Source organism: Netta rufina (assembly GCF_964035555.1).
Source record: "Netta rufina genome assembly, chromosome: 4".
NCBI classification, from domain to species: Eukaryota; Metazoa; Chordata; class Aves; order Anseriformes; family Anatidae; genus Netta; species Netta rufina.
The window spans coordinates 18,516,622-18,533,457 of NC_140127.1; the positions used below are offsets into that span (position 1 = coordinate 18,516,622).

The 16,836-nt window shown below is 40.7% G+C and overlaps 1 protein-coding gene across 1 annotated transcript; it reads right to left on the bottom strand.

Moving 5' to 3' along the window:
- Window positions 1-651: 651 nt before the first annotated feature.
- On the bottom strand, window positions 652-15,718 carry ASAH1 (N-acylsphingosine amidohydrolase 1). The gene is made up of 14 exons (XM_084286782.1): window positions 15,559-15,718; window positions 10,901-10,947; window positions 10,619-10,709; window positions 9,473-9,559; window positions 8,758-8,836; window positions 7,820-7,894; window positions 7,308-7,353; window positions 5,689-5,833; window positions 4,482-4,536; window positions 4,188-4,269; window positions 3,524-3,655; window positions 3,185-3,308; window positions 2,619-2,675; window positions 652-1,471 (listed from the first exon to the last, which is right to left on the bottom strand). Exons 1-14 carry the CDS (start codon window positions 15,715-15,717, stop codon window positions 1,382-1,384), a joined length of 1,269 nt encoding a protein of 422 aa, XP_084142908.1. The 5' UTR covers window position 15,718; the 3' UTR covers window positions 652-1,381.
- Between the last annotated feature and the right edge of the window lie 1,118 nt (window positions 15,719-16,836).

The following is a 16,836-nucleotide window of genomic DNA, read 5'->3' on the forward strand; positions in this document are numbered from 1 at the left end:
GTAGATTGCTTAGTGTTGGTTGCTAAATATATATATATATTTAGTAATATATAAAATACTAGACTTTTTAATAATTTGACTTCACTGTTTGGAACAGGAGACTACTATTATCCATTGTTCCAAGCTTCTGCAATACACTTTTACTGCTTTGAATATCTTGGTTATCAAGAATCCAGTCATAAGTGTATGTCATCAACTTCTGAACGCTGTAGGTAGGCAGAATGACTTATGCAAGATAGTCTGGAGATACCAAAGAGACACAGCAAACACTTACTTTATGCCAGTGGCAATTTTAAATTAATGGCTCTACTATCAAGTGGAATATGAATAGCATCTTTTTCCTAGGGTGGTTAAAGTGCTACCCGTGAACCAACATGTGTACAGGCCCCTATGCTTACTCTCCAGTGTTTCCTCTTTGTGTATTATAAAACAAGAGTTGGCATTGTGTTTTATAACTAGGCCCAGAAATGATCTACTGATGTAGATAAAAGTATTGCCTTCTACACTGTCTGCTTCCTAGGACATGAAGGTGCCTGCACTTCTCCCTGTTTCTGAAGGACCTGTGACATGTAATATACCCGACGACTTCCAATGAGGTATGAAATTGATGCACGTGTACTGTGGTCTAAGAAAGAAGTTCTTCAGAGTATGTATTGTATTAGTATTTATTTTTTTCTTAAACAACAGAAATCTGTATTAAAAATATATATCTGTTAACAGGCCAAGAAAGAGCTTCAGCTAGAGATCTACAAATCAGTGAACAGACGTTTTAGGCTCAGATCTAGTTTTAGATATTTCTGCAAGTGCTTGCTTCTGTGAATAGATATAAAATAACCTGTCAAGAAGTTGTAACAGGGCATTTTGGACATACCATCACACTAGACCAGAACAGTATCTGTTCATCCTGAGTGCTTAGGAAAGAATAACATAATATCATCACAGATGTCCTTTTAATACACAATTCTTTTCAAGCTTGGCAGGTGCCATTTTAACTCATTTGTGCTTTAGAAGTACTTCAATTAAAACAAACAAACAAAACAAAAAACACAAACAAAACCAAACAACCCCCCAACCAGACTATTGTCAAGACTGAAGAGATCTAGAGCTAACTGCTGAACTCCTTTTGCAGAAACAGCTGAAATCAAAACAGATATACATTTTTGTACGTTTCTTGCCAGCAGAACTGCTGAGCAGAAAGCAAGAAGGTCCAATGCAAGATGATAGGGTCTTCCACTGTTAGAAGCTCATTGATGTTTCTATAGAGCTATTAGATTGCTGAAGAAAGGGGTTAGGCTGAGGAATCTTTTTTTCCAGGAGTATTTTTTTCCTTGGAGGGCTTCCATTTCAGACAAGCAGCTTCCAACACAGGAAAGGTACAGGACTACCAAGGACTGCAGGGATCTGGGCATTCCCGCAGGTAAGTCTCTGTATGACCATTATACACCTCCATCAGTGTCGTGCACACCGTCAGCTAATAAACAGGTGGGAAGAAGGAAAAAAAGCCTCATTAGAGGAATTACTTAAAACAAAAAACAAAGGTACTAGCTGAACAGTTCAAATAAAATGTGCGCTTATCTTATTTAACTAATTGCGTAAGTCTAATCTCGAGATCTGTTCACCAAGTCAACAACATGTAAGTAGCTTGTTCGCAGCCAAGAATGCTGCCTCCACTGAATATAGTAACTTGTTGTTCAAAAAAAACCCAACCACCACCTCCTCACCACCTTAGTCTTTAAAAAAATATACACAAGAACAACAACAAAAAAGCACTAAAACCTCAAGTTCAAACTAAAATATCTTCTGTTGTAAGAAGAACGTGCCTGTAGTATGCCTAAGTGATGAGGTATGTTAACTTGTTCCATGTTGAATCTGAAGGCATATCATAGATTAATTCAGACTGGAAGGATTCTTTAGATGTCTGCATTGCAAACGCTACCTCAAACCAGGGCCAGCTATAAAGAAGTGGGCCAGGCTATGCAGGGCTTTAAAGCTGTAGGGCCTCTGGAAAACAGTTCTTTCGAAAGTAACTTGGATTTTTTGTTTGTACCTGCATATTTTCACCTAGCAACCCATTCACCCTCTCAAAATCCACCACTGAGCACTGTGAATATATACTAGGGGGAAGAAGCAGCAGAATTGAATTTAAAAGGTTGTATTCTCCTATTTCCCTTCTCATGCAGTGAAGGACAATGCACCTGAATCACACACATGCAGGAAACCTTCCTGTACAACTCCATGCCCCTTCTCCCTTTTGCTTTTTGCTCTGTCTTTCCAGTAGAGCTACTCTGTTCTCCTTACAATCTAGTTTTATTGGGCTCAGGATGAGCAAACCTTCAGCAAGCTTATTTTGAAAGGAAATTATCAAGTGGAAGTCTTGTGGGAGGCCATTAAAGGCTTTTAGAAGGTAGACCGGCTTTATTTTTAACATTTAAATTCTAGCTTCACTTTTAATACCTTAAACTTCATTTACAGTACAAATTTAGCCCTCCTACAACCTGTCAGTGTGGTAAAAACTGAATGTATCACTGTGACCTCCTCCTTAGAAATGCAGTACTTCCTGGTCTGTTGCCCCTTTCACCCCCCCTGCTCTAACCTTTCTGCAAAAATAGAAGCATTACCTTATTGAGGACAGGCTTTGTAGAGAGAACATCATAAATAGTTGGCAAGGAGATGTTCTGAAAGAAAGTAATACAGTGATGTTAATGGCTATTAACCTGTTACCTAACACTGTAAATGCTGTGAACTTTACTGTTTGTGACTGCTTACTTGGTAAGATAAACCTTTAAGAATACAGAAATACTGCAAAGACGTGTGCGGACTAGCTTTCAGTACTGCAGGGGAAAATTGAGTGGCAGTGGGAAAGTCAAAACACACTGTCAGGTAGCAAACTAGTGAAGTGAGGAAACACTTAAATGAGGAGATACTTTGAGTAATATTATCTCCTTGCATATGCAGCAGCAGAAAACGCTTGTAGGAAACCCACCTACAGTAAGAGAGAGCCTGCAACTAAAAACCAAACATGTGAAGAGCCACCTGGTACCGTATTATCCAGAAGTGTAGACAAATTGTCACAAAGCCATTAGCCACTTCTGTCATTACAGCTGTGCTTCCAAATGCCCTAGATATCAGATCAGTATAATAAGAGTTTCACAATAGCAAGGTTAGGTATTTGGAGGATGTTTACCTCTTGTGTTGTCTGGTTCAAGCACTTCATTGCAGGTGTTCTACGATTATCCAAGATCAGCGGAGGCTTCCAGCGATCATAGTTTGTTTCTAACACATACCATGTGCCCTTCTTTATATCAAGTCTGGAAAAGAAGTATACGTTTGTGTTTTGCTTCTGTTACTATACATTCAAAATACAAAACTGGAAGATTTTTTGGCTCACTACAGATATATTTCAGTGATGCTAAAGGACTGAGTTCTTACGCAACAAAAATCAAGACAAAAACCTGTGACAATTACTGGTGGAATCTGTCCTCTTCTGGAACGAGGAGTCAGGTATTAGGTCAAGCATACTCACTCCCAAATATCCAGAGCAGCTGTCCTGGAACGAGTTATCACACAGCCTTCTCCAGAATTTTTTCCACCCAGTATAAAGTAAGCAGGAGCCAGCAGTCTTGTTTTTGCCAGTTTGTCTTTTGCATCCTGGTAGCTACAAATAAAGTGGCGTTGGACTATTAAAGGTTATAAATGGTTCAAGTACTGAAGAAAGTTCACAGACAGGAAAAGTTTGGGTACACCTTTCTTCCCCTTTCATGTACTGCATGAGAGATTGTATCACAGTGAAGGAACGCATTTAAGTAAAGCCTCTCCACTGAGTTCATGGTTGCTGAGAGGTGTCCTTTGTCTGTTCTCTACATTAAAAATGAAGATGTGTTACAGCAGTGTTATATTGTAACTAAATCATTTACTACATGTGAGCTTTGTGGTGGATGTGTTTTGATGCAGAATGCTGTTACACATTCAAACACCAGTAGCTTCATAAGGGAAAAAAAAGTCCGAGAAAACAATTTTACAAGTCTTCCCCACCACCAGAGTACCAGCAAAACCAGAACTATTTAATGTGCAGGCTTCTAGGAAGGTATCAATATCATTAGATACTAAGCAGGTATCTACAGTATTCATGCCAGTCAGGAGCAAAACAGGGTAAAGCAGTAAAACGTTTACATGGAAAAAAGCAATACCTTGTAGCATTCTCTAGTACTGCTCTGGTAAGAAAGCCCATCCACATACCATCTCTTCTCCCAAGAAACCACTCAAAGATACCTGAAAAATAGCACTGGTTACAATATATTTTTCAAAAGTTTCACTTGTGCTATTCTAACTTCCCCAGCCTTTAAAATGAATCGTGTTTTATCCTACCCGTCTGGAATCTTATCGCTATTTGTGTGACTGTTAAAGGTAACTGCAATGTCTGAGGTCTGGAGGACTTGTACTGAAACAATGGAAGAATTACTCACCAGCTTAGCGTTACTCACCAACATAGCCACCATCCAGACTGAAACGCTCGTTCATTGTCAGAGTGAACAAATCCTGAAAAGCATTACACAAATCAGCCTCCATCTGTCACTAACCCATCGGTATCAGTAACAGACAAAAGGCAGTGTTGCAATTTACATGCCAATTGAGCTTCTGGTCCGTTAGACTATTCCCCACTGAGTAAAGAGCTGCAAGACCAACCCTATGTGGAGAAGAACCTCATTAGTATCTGCTTGAGGAAGTAGAAATGATCATTTGTCATTTCCTGACCTAGCATAGCATGTACATGTAGTTTGCTGGACTGCTAATCAAGTCGAGCCTCTGGCCGTTTTTCTCTTTTTCCATGTTGTATGACTGAATCACCACCTCCCCTTGCTGTACTTTCTTCTCAGAGCTCCAAGTACTGTTCTAGTTTGAAGGCAGAATTTTAAGCAGGGCCTATGCTACGTAAACCCTGCCACGTTGGTGCTGTTCATACGGGCATGCAGCTGCACATAATTCGTCGTGCACTACTTGCAACACACAATTCAGACTCACATCCCAGACCTCTCCCGATAGTGTTTCTTTCAGAGGAAAGTCGAATTCAGCCATATTGAAACATTTTCAGAATAGAAGCTTGTCAGTTTACTGAGATCAGAAGACAAGAATAAATTGATGCAATGCCAGTGCTCTACTACGAAAAGAGCCAACTGTAATAGAGGATAATGGCAGAGGACGTAGAAAGGAAGAGCTGCGGTAAGCCAAAGACCCTGCTCAAGTTCTCTGCTGCTGGTTTTTAAGGTCTAGATAAAACCCAGATTTAAGAAAAGAAGAAGAAAACAGCATTGCATTTTCCAAGAAGAATTAGAGAACTGAAACAGCACAAGTATGTGGTTTCACCTCTGGGATCACAGCACTGTCCTTCCATTTGCTAGTGAGAAACAACAACGGCTTCAGCGCTTTATAGTCACTCATTTGTATGTTCAGAATTCAACATATGTTTAGGGATTGTCCAAATGCATTCCATTTAGCCCAAATTCTTTTAGATGGAACAATGCAGCACTGTTTCCTTTCATCTTTCTTCAAATATCTATACTGTGTACTAAAGCAATTAAGAGCTCATTAATCAAAATATCCCAGTACATAGGATTAAAGTAGGAGATTTACATCTTAAAGGGAAGCTTGCAGCATTATTAACAAACTGACAGCCTCCCCCACCATACTTACTGGTTTGACTCCGGACACCATGCCAATATATCCTGCAAAATTTGTAGACCTAAATACTGTTTTGTTGTTTCTCTGGAAGTCCAAGTTTACCACTGTAGGCTTCAGTTCCCGAGTCAGAGTCCAGGAATTGTTTTTAACGTCCCACCTGTGGAAGATGGCACAAAAATTTGAAATTTTCCCTCCCCCAGTAGCTTTTAAAGCTTGTAATTACAAACCACGGGTTTCTTATGTGTGATGCCTGTGCTCTGATCTTACTCATACCAATAGACAGTATTGCTCAGTGGTTACCTGAGCAGCATGAGCAAGGGACAACCAGAAAGTCTAAATGCGTGGGCAGTCAATGAAGAGAACCAAGTTTTAGTGAGACCAACAGCACAAATACTACTCTGTATTAAACAGCACCATCAGTATAGCTGGTTTGTTTTAAGGTAATGATGATGGTAACTTCTCAATGATAATTTAATTCTATTCCTACTGCCAGGGGGAAGCCACTACAATACTGATTATGACACTGAGCCTGTTTTATTCTGAAAGCATACGTTGTTTGTGCTGCAGCAGAATGAACCAGTTCCCTCAAACTCTTTCATTTCAAAGGCAGAAAACAAATGCGTGCAATTGGATTTGTTCTACATGATGGGAAGACCCAATGACAGCTTGTAAGGTAAGCCAGAGCAATCTGTATGTGAGGAGGTAGTAAGGAATACTTAATAGACAATTACATTCTCTGGAAATAATCCAAGTTCTGGGAACAGCTTTGCAAAGTTGCCTTAATTTTCAGGGAGCACATTCCCAGTCCTTCTGGCACATGGGAGTAGTTGCACACAAGCCTATTAAGGGATAGGTGCAATCACAGTTGACGGTATCTGACTATTTGACAGGCAGCTGAGAAGTTTAATGAACTTGTAAATTCCACCTGAACATTAACAGTCATCTGAGTAAGTGACATTACAAAATATACTGTAATATAATAAAAGCATGCATGGGAATATGAATATACTCGGAAAACAAAATGAAATACTCAATTATGAAGTATGAAATGAGAACTAAAAGAGAATCCAATGCTGGTCATCAAGGTTTGTATGTCAATAAGTGATAAAACCAGATCCATGGAATATAAATCACCGACTTCTGAGCAGAAATGATGATAGAAAATGCCAGTGAAGCAGAGTACAGCAACTGTGGGGATAATTTGGAAACAGCAAACAAACAAACCCACCCTAAACCAACCCCCATTTCACTGCACACCCTAAAATTGATGCTTCTGTCCCATCACTTCACGAACAAGATACACCGTGCCTCTGAAATAAGGTTACACAGACTGTTCTTTGCTAGAGATATTTGAGATGGATTTAACTGGAGCTGAGAAAGCACTCAGTAACAACAAACAATTGTTTTTGCAAAGTCATTCCTTACAACTGCAAAGCAGCTTGACATGTGATCACAGAACAATCCTTTTGTTCATTTTAGCCTTTCTTCCACAACATGTAATGCAGACTTGCTTGTCACTGTTCCTAACAACATTCAATTATGCTCAAGGAAGGCATGTAGAAATCTGCTTGGCTGACTTTCTAATCTCTGTTTCTTTTTTAAACCCAAAAGATACAAGTTTATGTACTTACCCAAGGAAGAGTCCAAAATCCAAGTTTCTGGCATGATAAAGCTTCCCTTCAGTAAAATGAAAAAATAAGTAAATATATACATACAAACTTTCCTAAAGAAGAAGACAAATATCAGTTTAGAAAAAAGAGAAAACACACATCAGCAGGGAAAACACCACTGCATAGTTTGCCTTTTTTTAAGCACAGAACAACGGTTGTTTTTTCCTGTTTTACCCAGAGTAATGTTTTACCTAATAACTAAAATAATAACCTAATAACTGAAATCAACCAACTTTTAAAATCACTATCTAAGCCTTATATACGTTCCAAATTGTTAATCCAACAATAATACCTCCAGCTTTCTCTAAAAGTGAGACTTTTGTTAAGCCTTCTGAGAATCCTTCAGAAGTTTCCTAAATAGGAACAGATGCAGACAAGGGCTGCAGAACTGATTTAGAAAATGAAACCATCTCTTATTTTCACTCCTTCCTGCCATAGAACAAAACCAAAAGCACCATTCTAGGATACATTACCTGTTTTATCTTCTGCCACTATTGAGGTACACACGGTAAAAATTTCATAAAAGATGTTAAAAATAACAATTTCCCCTAGAAAAGAAGAAAAAGAATAATTTGAATCTTTTGCTAAAAAAAAATAAAATAGAAAAAAAAATACTGCAAAGTTCAGCATTCTATCCTATTTCTCTTAAGAATTTATTTAATCACATTTGATATTTAAAATGACCAATTCAGCTTCCTGACAGGCCAACAGAAGGATGAAAATCTCTTGGCCTTCTGCCTTCCCACACAGAAAGCTGACAGTCACTGCTACTTCCTACTCTGGAAACTTCAAAACAAGCTGTAAAATTCACTTTAAAGAAATAAGCTGCTATATGCACAAGTTCTCCCTTGCAAGAAATGGGCGTTTGGCTCATATACAAAGAAGCAGTGGGAGCAGGACTGTGAACCTTCTCTGTCTATATTCTGGAAGAATTCAGTGTCTGCTTCTTGCCTGGGATTACATTTCTTCTGCAGGGGGTGCAGAAGACAGGCAGGAACATGTGATAAGGATCTCAAAGGAGAGAAAGCACAGCATGAAAGCGAGCCTCGCCTTGGTACATCAACAGCAGATGCAGCTGAACAGGAAACCAAAGAGAACCAAAGAATCCCCCAGATTCCAGGTGCACAGAAGCCAGAACTCCCTCCAGTTCCCAAAGCTCAGGGGTGAGAAGTTACACAGAGAAGGCCCAGCCTGATGAAAGGGTTACGTGATTCATTGCCATTCCCTTCTAAAATACTGTTTTCACTTAGTATGGGATGGAATTTATTGCTTTATTCTACTTAATTAATAATTTATTTGCTAAAGTCACAGCTTGAATACAACTATATAGCAGATTGTTAAATATACTAGTTTTAAATGAGTCTAGATTCCTAGTTTTCCATTATGTTAACAAAACATTGAAGACTATTACCCAAAGGAACTCCAGATGAATTTGCAATCCCTTGGAGCTCTTCATTGAAAGGATACGGAAGTGTTTCGGTTAGGTGTGACTGAAAGGAAAAAATTTGTATGTTTGTGTAAGCAAAGGCTATTTGGTTATTTGAAACAAACCTCTCCCCATTCTTAGCACTATAAAAATAACTATTTAATTCTTCTGCAGTCTGTAGAACTTGAGGATGTTTGTAGAGCACTTGGAAGAAAAGTACATACTTATGGAAAGAAAATACTATTTACCAAAATATTGACAAGTGAGCAACGGAAATTAGCACAATATCTAATTATTGTTAGCAGCAATAGACAGCATTAGCAGGACAGCAATAACAGCATTAAACAGGACTCAACAAAAGAGTTCGACTGAAACTGAGCCTGAGGTTGTCAGTATTTAAGGGAATCTCTAACATTGGCATGACTACCCGTATATGGTAGCTTTATGTCAAAATAGTGTATATGCCCAGTATGATTAATTCAAACTTGAAAAGTTCTTGGAAAAATTAAAAGAGGTGGAGATAAGCATTTTAGGATTGATGGCTTCAGAGTAATTTAACTCTTCAAAATAACATTTTTGTTCTGAATAATCCAAGAGGAAAAATTATTACATATAAAGGTCTTTATTGCCAAAAATTAGTAGCATTTTAATTCCGGTAGTCAGAGCACACAGTCATAATAATTAAGCTGAAAGTACTTACTATTTTGTGATCCACTATGTCAACAATTTTGCCACTAGGAAAGAAGGTATTTGCTATATCTTTTATATTCTGGACTACAGTCTTCAACTAAAAAGAACAAAGGCTTTTATTGAATAGAAGATCTTGAGCATAACAATTGCTAGAATACTAACAAAACTCTTTCACATACTTTAACATCTTGTTAAAAAACATATATATTTATGAGCTCTTTGCTTAAGCATTTATATTTTTAAATCAAAAAAAAAAAGACTAGATAACTTCATTAGGAAAGTACAGTAGAAAAAGCTTTGTTTGCAAAATGAGAATGGCCACAATGACTAATCACCACACTATGGGATCTAACTCCAAAATGTATGGTAAAACCTTTCAGCATTTAAGATGCAACCTTAAGCTTCCAAAACCCACTTGTACAAATTGAAAACAAAAAAGTCTTCTTTATTGAAGACTTTTAAAATAAAAATCGTAAGTAGAATTTGTCTAACTTTCTGAGTTGAAAGGTCAAAGTCAACAGCAATACAACACATAGCAAAACCGTCAATAGCAATATAGCCCTAGCCTTTTTAGTGAAATTTAGTATTACTGAATTGCATTTTCAGCAACCTTCAGGAGAACAGCTATAGCCTGAAAAAGCCTCAAGTATTTTAAAGGTTATTTACCCTGTAAAAACCCCAGATCTGCAACTAACACCCCCTAAAAAGGGTGAGACATTCTTCATTGCCCTCCACCATTTCATCATCTCACCCCACGTTTTCAGAGAAGTGTGGATGCACAGAGAAAGGATTCTGTCTCAGTTTCGCTTCTGCTTACTGAGGCTGTTGCTTTGATACACTCCTCGCCTCGTGCTGTATTACTTCATGACTAAAGACCTTTTATAAATTAAAGTCTGCTTTATGTCGCACCATTTTCATTTTTCTGTGCCCCAACCATTAGTGCCCCTTGTTCAAGTGTTGAACAGAAGAAAGTTCAGTCAAGCAATTACCATATTCTAGAACCATTTTAAAAATAAAATAGAAATATTCTATTCTAAACTAGAATAAAAATAATAGAACAGTATTTCAGCACAGTATTTCTTACAACCTTTTCAATAATAAAAGGACACATGCCAGTCATAGAAGCTATGCTGAACGGTAAGCTCTGCTTTCATACCTCTGTCTTTTTGTCACGCATCAACTCATCCCATCTTTTGCTGGGAGGCAAATCAAGATTTATGATATATGTGGGTACATTTCCTTTGAACCTAAAAGAAAAGTGACAGCGCAGATTTATAGGAAGTTTGAAAATACATTTGACAAAACAAGTGCTTTTCACTTGTAACTGGTATTTTCTGTATCTGTAATGCGAACAAGTCTCAACAAAACATGAATTGCTGACGCTTGCAAATCTCTACTTTTCTGCAATTAGTTAGACAGGTCCAAACAGATTACTTACGTTGGTCCTGACGGAGGGTACGTTTTAGTCTTGCAGTCTTCTCCATACTGTGAAGACAGTAAAAGATTACTGCTTAGCTTCTTTGTTACAATATTTTATTGTTCTAGAAGACTTAGTTTTGATTTGGACCTTTAAGACGAAACAACTGATTTGATCTATAATGACTCAATAATAAAGGAAGTGAAAGTCTTGGGACTTTGGAAAAGGAGGAGAGGAGAATAAAAGAGGCAGTGGGCGAACTGCAACTTCCGTATGCTACCTGACTGAGCTTCAGGTCACCGGTCCAATGTAGCCCAAGACAAACCCAAGTTTACAACAAATGTACAAACCCATTTTTATGCAATGTGACTCAACCACATGACCATAAGAGCACTTGAAAAGCATTTTCTTCAGAAAAACTCAGGCATCTTGAGTCTTGGTATAGGCCAATTTGTTCTGTGTACTGAATTAGTTTCACTTTATAATGCCATTCATAAATATATTCAGTATTAAGCTTCACCTACATGGATATACACGCCAGCATTATTAAGGCATGTCTTACCCGCTGCAATACAAACAAATGCCTGTTAGTTGCATTTGGGCTTCAAACCAGCTGAGCACAGGCCGCATTTGCCCCCGGAGCTACTTAAGCACATCGGTGAGCTCCTGGGAGCTCAGCATGCCTTCCTTCTCCCCAGGAGGAGGGAAACGTACTTAGATGCCATTTGCTGCAAGTTCAGGCACAGGCTGCCAAAGCACAAGTGTTTGGGAGACAAAGGATAAATACAAACACATAGAGATCCTTCCCCCACTTCCTTGCTGATTTCCAAATTTAATATGGCTGTGGCGATTAGATTAGTAACGAGTCCTTGTAACATATTCCACAATAAAAACAGGCAGGATCTCCAGCAGCTGTGCATCCGCGTTCAATAAGCTCCCTAATGGCCACGTTAGGGCTAATCACACGGCCTGTGATCAATGCCATGATCTACAAAATGCACCAGCTGACACAGTGCCACCAACTTTAAGCACTGGCACAATTTGTTACAATGGGAAATGCAAATTTTAAAGTCACATCATTGCATTATCACAGCATTTTCTTTTTGTGTGGGTTCCAGGGGCTGGGAGAAAGTGCAAGGTGAAGGCTGGCTTTCCCACACATATGGCTAGCAGCTATGCCCTTCCTAGCCCTCAGTGCGGTGCAGTTACAGCCTCGGCATTGCTGGAACAAAAGTCAGCCCCAAGAACCCATTTAATTTTCAAAACGAGGAAGTTTCAAAACAAGGAGGGTGGGAGAAGATATCAGGTGACTAATTAGGCAACAAAAGTCAGAGGCTTCATGCAAAGACAAGCATATGACAGTATTAAAGCAACTGTCTTGGGAAATTTTCCGTCAATACTAAAATAAGTTAGAAAAAACTATGCCCCATATACATCCTGCAATGATTGCACAAATTTGGACCTTCTGGAGAAATCTGCTGTCAAAATCTGCTTCCTGACAGATAACGGCTACAACCAAAAATAATCCCAAAGGGTCCCTTTCACACCCAGCAGGTAGGCTCTCTTCAACGGGGAGGACAGGCTACAAGTCCTGGGAACAGGACTGGTGCCAGGTTAACAGGAACACACGCTCGTGTAAGGGATGAATTGCACATGAACACGTTTAGGTTGAGATTGTCACGTATTTAATGAACTTCAGCTTGGAAATCCTGCTTCCTGGAAAGGTTACTGACAGTTTTCTCTGTCAAGGAGTTTGTACTAAATACTGCTAGGATCTTTCCACCATACGAGTTCAGTTATCTGTCAGCACAGTCTGTGCTGACAACACAGAGCAAACAGTGGTGGCCAGGCAAACTGATTTCAGAGTGCTGTTCCAGGTACTAATTGTTATCTCATTCCTATCTCCCCTGAGATTTTAATCTTGTATATGATGCTATTTTTGTCCTCTGCAGTCCTCTGCAACCTAAGCCACAAAAGAGGTGAGGAAAGGAACAAAGGAAGAGTTAAAAGAGAGATATAGAGAACAGAGAAAATATCCCCTCCTTGTATCTCAGTAATTTTTGACTTCTTACCTGCCTATGTATAGAGCAAGCTAAACAAACAATACCCCTTCTACATCTCCCAAACCTGCAAGTGTTGCTTAAGACATCTGATGAAAGCCAAGATTATTAACAATTTTTTTACATAAACTATTATATGCTGGCAGACAAACAGCAATCTAAAAGGATCTCAAAACAAATCCAAAAAAAAAAAATATATATATATTTAAATAATTTTCTGCCAATGGACAGAAAATTGGTTTCTTTGTGTGATTTTTTTTCTCTTTAACAAGGTTATAAAAAGAGAAAGTCAACTTTTTAAAAACAGTTCAGTGTAACTGAGCTTCCTGCCTCGAGAGGCTGATGTCACAGCCAAACATTCGTGAGCTGGTGCAGTTTTCCTGGGTCTTCGTAAAGATCAAACACTCCCGCTGCTGCACTAGATTTCTAAGTTCCAGCACAAACCTAACTAGCTAGCTATTAACCTAGCTAAAACCTAACAACTATTTGTTGCTTGAGGGACTCTTTACCAGAAAAACCACCAGGCACTTTCTATCACCAGGACGGAATAAGCAGCTGTGAGGTTCGTGCTGCGTCAGCGAGATCCTCCCCTCTGCAGAGGCTTGACACTGGAAGAGCAACAACAAACACTGCCCAGGAGAAACACACGGAGCCTCCTAGCACCAAGGAGGGGATCACCTTTAGTTTCAGACTTCACAAGCTGCAGGTGGTCTCCCAGGAACAGCCAGCAGAAGCTCCCTAGCACAAGGAGGTCACTCTGAAATCGCTTTTCAAACATTGAACCTTCCTGTGAGGAATACAATTATTCTCGAAAGGTGATTAAATGATGTCTGTCCCTATTTTTATTATTAACAAAGTCACCTTTCGCTAGTAGATTGTGTATTTTCGTTATCTGATGTACAGCTGACTTTAGAATTTGTATGCACATAATGATACAAAAATGGATGCTTAGCAGCAAAAGACCAAAACGCTAAAAGAAAAAGCTGGCAGTGGGGGAGAAAGACAATGTGGCATGGGGAAGGATGGAAATAATAATTAAAAAAAAAAAGGAAATAATACAAAATAGTTTTGTTATGGCCTATTCTATGAACAAAGTAGAGTGGAGCAGAAACCAAACAGCTAAGAAACTAACAGAGTGAATTGCTGCCTGGAAAAACAACAACAACAACAAAACTACCTAATAACAGTTATTATTCACTGTAGTAAAGACAATTAATGCATGGTTTATAACCGCTGAGTTATTAAAACCTTGCCTGACTTCATTAATATAAATAGGTTGAATGTAGCTTGTCCTGTTTAAACAATGCCCTCGCTAAGACTTTCTTTATTGCCCTCAAAAACGTTTTTGACATAGACGTCATCTCGTCTCCTCCCTTAATATTCAGTGCTTCTTATCTTCTTATTTCAAAATAGTCATAAAACACTCTTCATGCTGTGAAATACTGTCCTGTAGTTAAAGGACACGACATTCAGTCTCTGTCAGACAAAATGCACTGTTCTATTCAGCATCTTTTGGTCCTTGAACCCTGTGGTCTAGAACATTTTCATCTCTGCTCCTTTCCCCTGGCAGGACAGTGCCGACATCCTGCCGTGCTGCAGCACTCCAGGTGATGTTCACCTTTCCGCACATGGAAGTTCAAAGTCCTCCGGCAGCACCGAAGACATGGGATCCAAGCCAATTTAAATCACGTTTTGGACAGAAAAAAAAAACAATCAGTGTGGCTGCAGAGACCTAACCGAAGCTAAAGGGAGTGAAAGTCTGTAGAAGTGCGATGTAATTCATGGTGTAATTCACAGCCTTTGGGTGGCGTGTTCTTTGTTAACAAAAAGACAAGAACCCGAGCAGCTGCATGGAGGACCAGGGAGTGTTGTTCATCCCTCAGTGACCGCAGCAGGCCAGCAGCTGCGGCACAAATCAAACACCGGAGCCTGAGGTCTGGCTGCCCAGCAGCACCACTTGCAGCCTGGACACCCCGTGGCTGCTGTGTAAGCGTGAGGATTTGCTGGGTGCGATGGGATACAGGAATGTGCTGGTAGCTGCCACCTTCCCCTCGAGGAAGAGGAGGAGATTTGGGAGCTGAGGAGGTGAAGGCGTGCTTCGGGAGTAAAAACCAGCAGGAAGCAAGAAGGGCTCTGCTCATGCACTGAGGACGGGGAAGCCAGCCCCATGCACACAAACCTGGCGTTGCCTCTGAAGGTGAAATACTTCGGGTAGTAAAAAAAAAAGAAAAAGTAGTAATAAAACCGGGAACCCAAACCCACCTGCTCTAAACTTCTCCTCTGGGATGAAACGACAGCAAGCGCACTAAGTAGGTTCAAAAGCGTATGTACTTGTAGCAAGCCCTTAATTTTCCTTTTGAAAAACGACATTTGGGCGTAGCACCGCGGCGTTTGTTCGACTTATTTACAGGAAATGCGCCGCAGCAACAACAAGGCGGGTGGCGAGCGCGTAAATTAAGCCCGATAAACACCAAAGCAAGCGACCACCACCGCCAGAGCGCTGCACCCAACACCTGTAACAACGAAGGAAAACGAAGGCGCCGCCGCCCCGTGCCCGTCCCTGTCCCCTCAGCAGCCCCGCCGGGCCTCGGCCGGGCCGCGCCGTGCCCTAGGACTCACCGGGTCCGGCGCTAGGACGAGCGGCGCCAGGACGAGCAGCGCAGCGGGCGGCAGCAGCGCCCGGCCCCAGCCCGCCGCCATCCTCCTCCTCCTCCTCCCTTGGCTTCTCCTTCCTTCGCTTCCCTTCCCCTTCCCGGCTGGGCTGGGAGCGCCGGTCATGTGCGGCGCCCCACATGACAACCGCCCGCCCCGCCCGCCCGGCCCGGCCCGGCCGTGAGGGGGCGGCGGCAGCCCCGGGACGGCGCCAGGCGGGGCCGAGCCCCCCCCCGTGCCTCAGCGGTGGGCTCTGGGCCCCCTGCCCCGGCTGTGCCGAGCCTTGGGAACCCCCCCCTCCTTCCTACCACCGCCCTTTTATTTTCGTTTTGGTAAAGCAGAGGCTTGACTTTCAGTCATGAGTTTAAAAAAAAAAACAAACCCACACACCCTCTTTCTGGTGTTAATTCCCCCTCCACTCCCTTTTCAAAGCTTTCCATGGGAAATGAGGTGCTTCCCCGACAGGCTCCACTCTCATTTTCAAGTAATGACAGCATTACCACCTTCCCTTCCTTGCCTTAGCTGCCCTGACCTGTTCGCATTCCAGCAGCAGCAGAAGTTTATTACCTGGAAATTTCTCAGAAACACAGTAAATCCAGTACCATAGAGTACTCTTCACTTGCTGCACTAGCTGAAAAGCAGGCAAGGAAGAATCTTGCAAACCAACAATGGAAAAACCCCGTAATGCATTTAACCAATTTTTTAAAAAAAATGTGTTAAAAAATGTGTTAAAAAATAAAACATGCCCTAAAACAACACCTGGGGTTCCAGGCACAAGAGCTGCAGAAGTGGCCAGCTGCACCACAGACCTGTCAGCAGCTGTGGCAAAGGGAAGCTGCTGGGAAAACATAATGCGAGGAAAACTTCTCCAGCAGTTCTGCTCAAGAAAACCTGAAATAAAGTTGTGTCTCTCAGGCAACGCTAAGACCAAACCTGTGGCACCAGTTTTCACTTTGTATAGACTGTGATGTTTAATTGCTCTCTGTGCTTGGGAGATTTTCAAGCAGGCAGTTTTTATGGTAATGGGAGATGCAAGGCAGTCGCCTTCTGCAGGAGGAAGAAGTTTCTTCTGCCTTGCCTGCTTAGGGATGCAGGAAAAATGCACCTGCAGCAGGGAGCCCTTCTACTACAATGAGAATCAGAGAGTATTAGATCCATCCCTCTACACATTGCCTATTATTTATTTGCTACTATAAATAAATGTTATATTTGTTCTAATATGAAGTACAAGTCAGCATCAGAGTA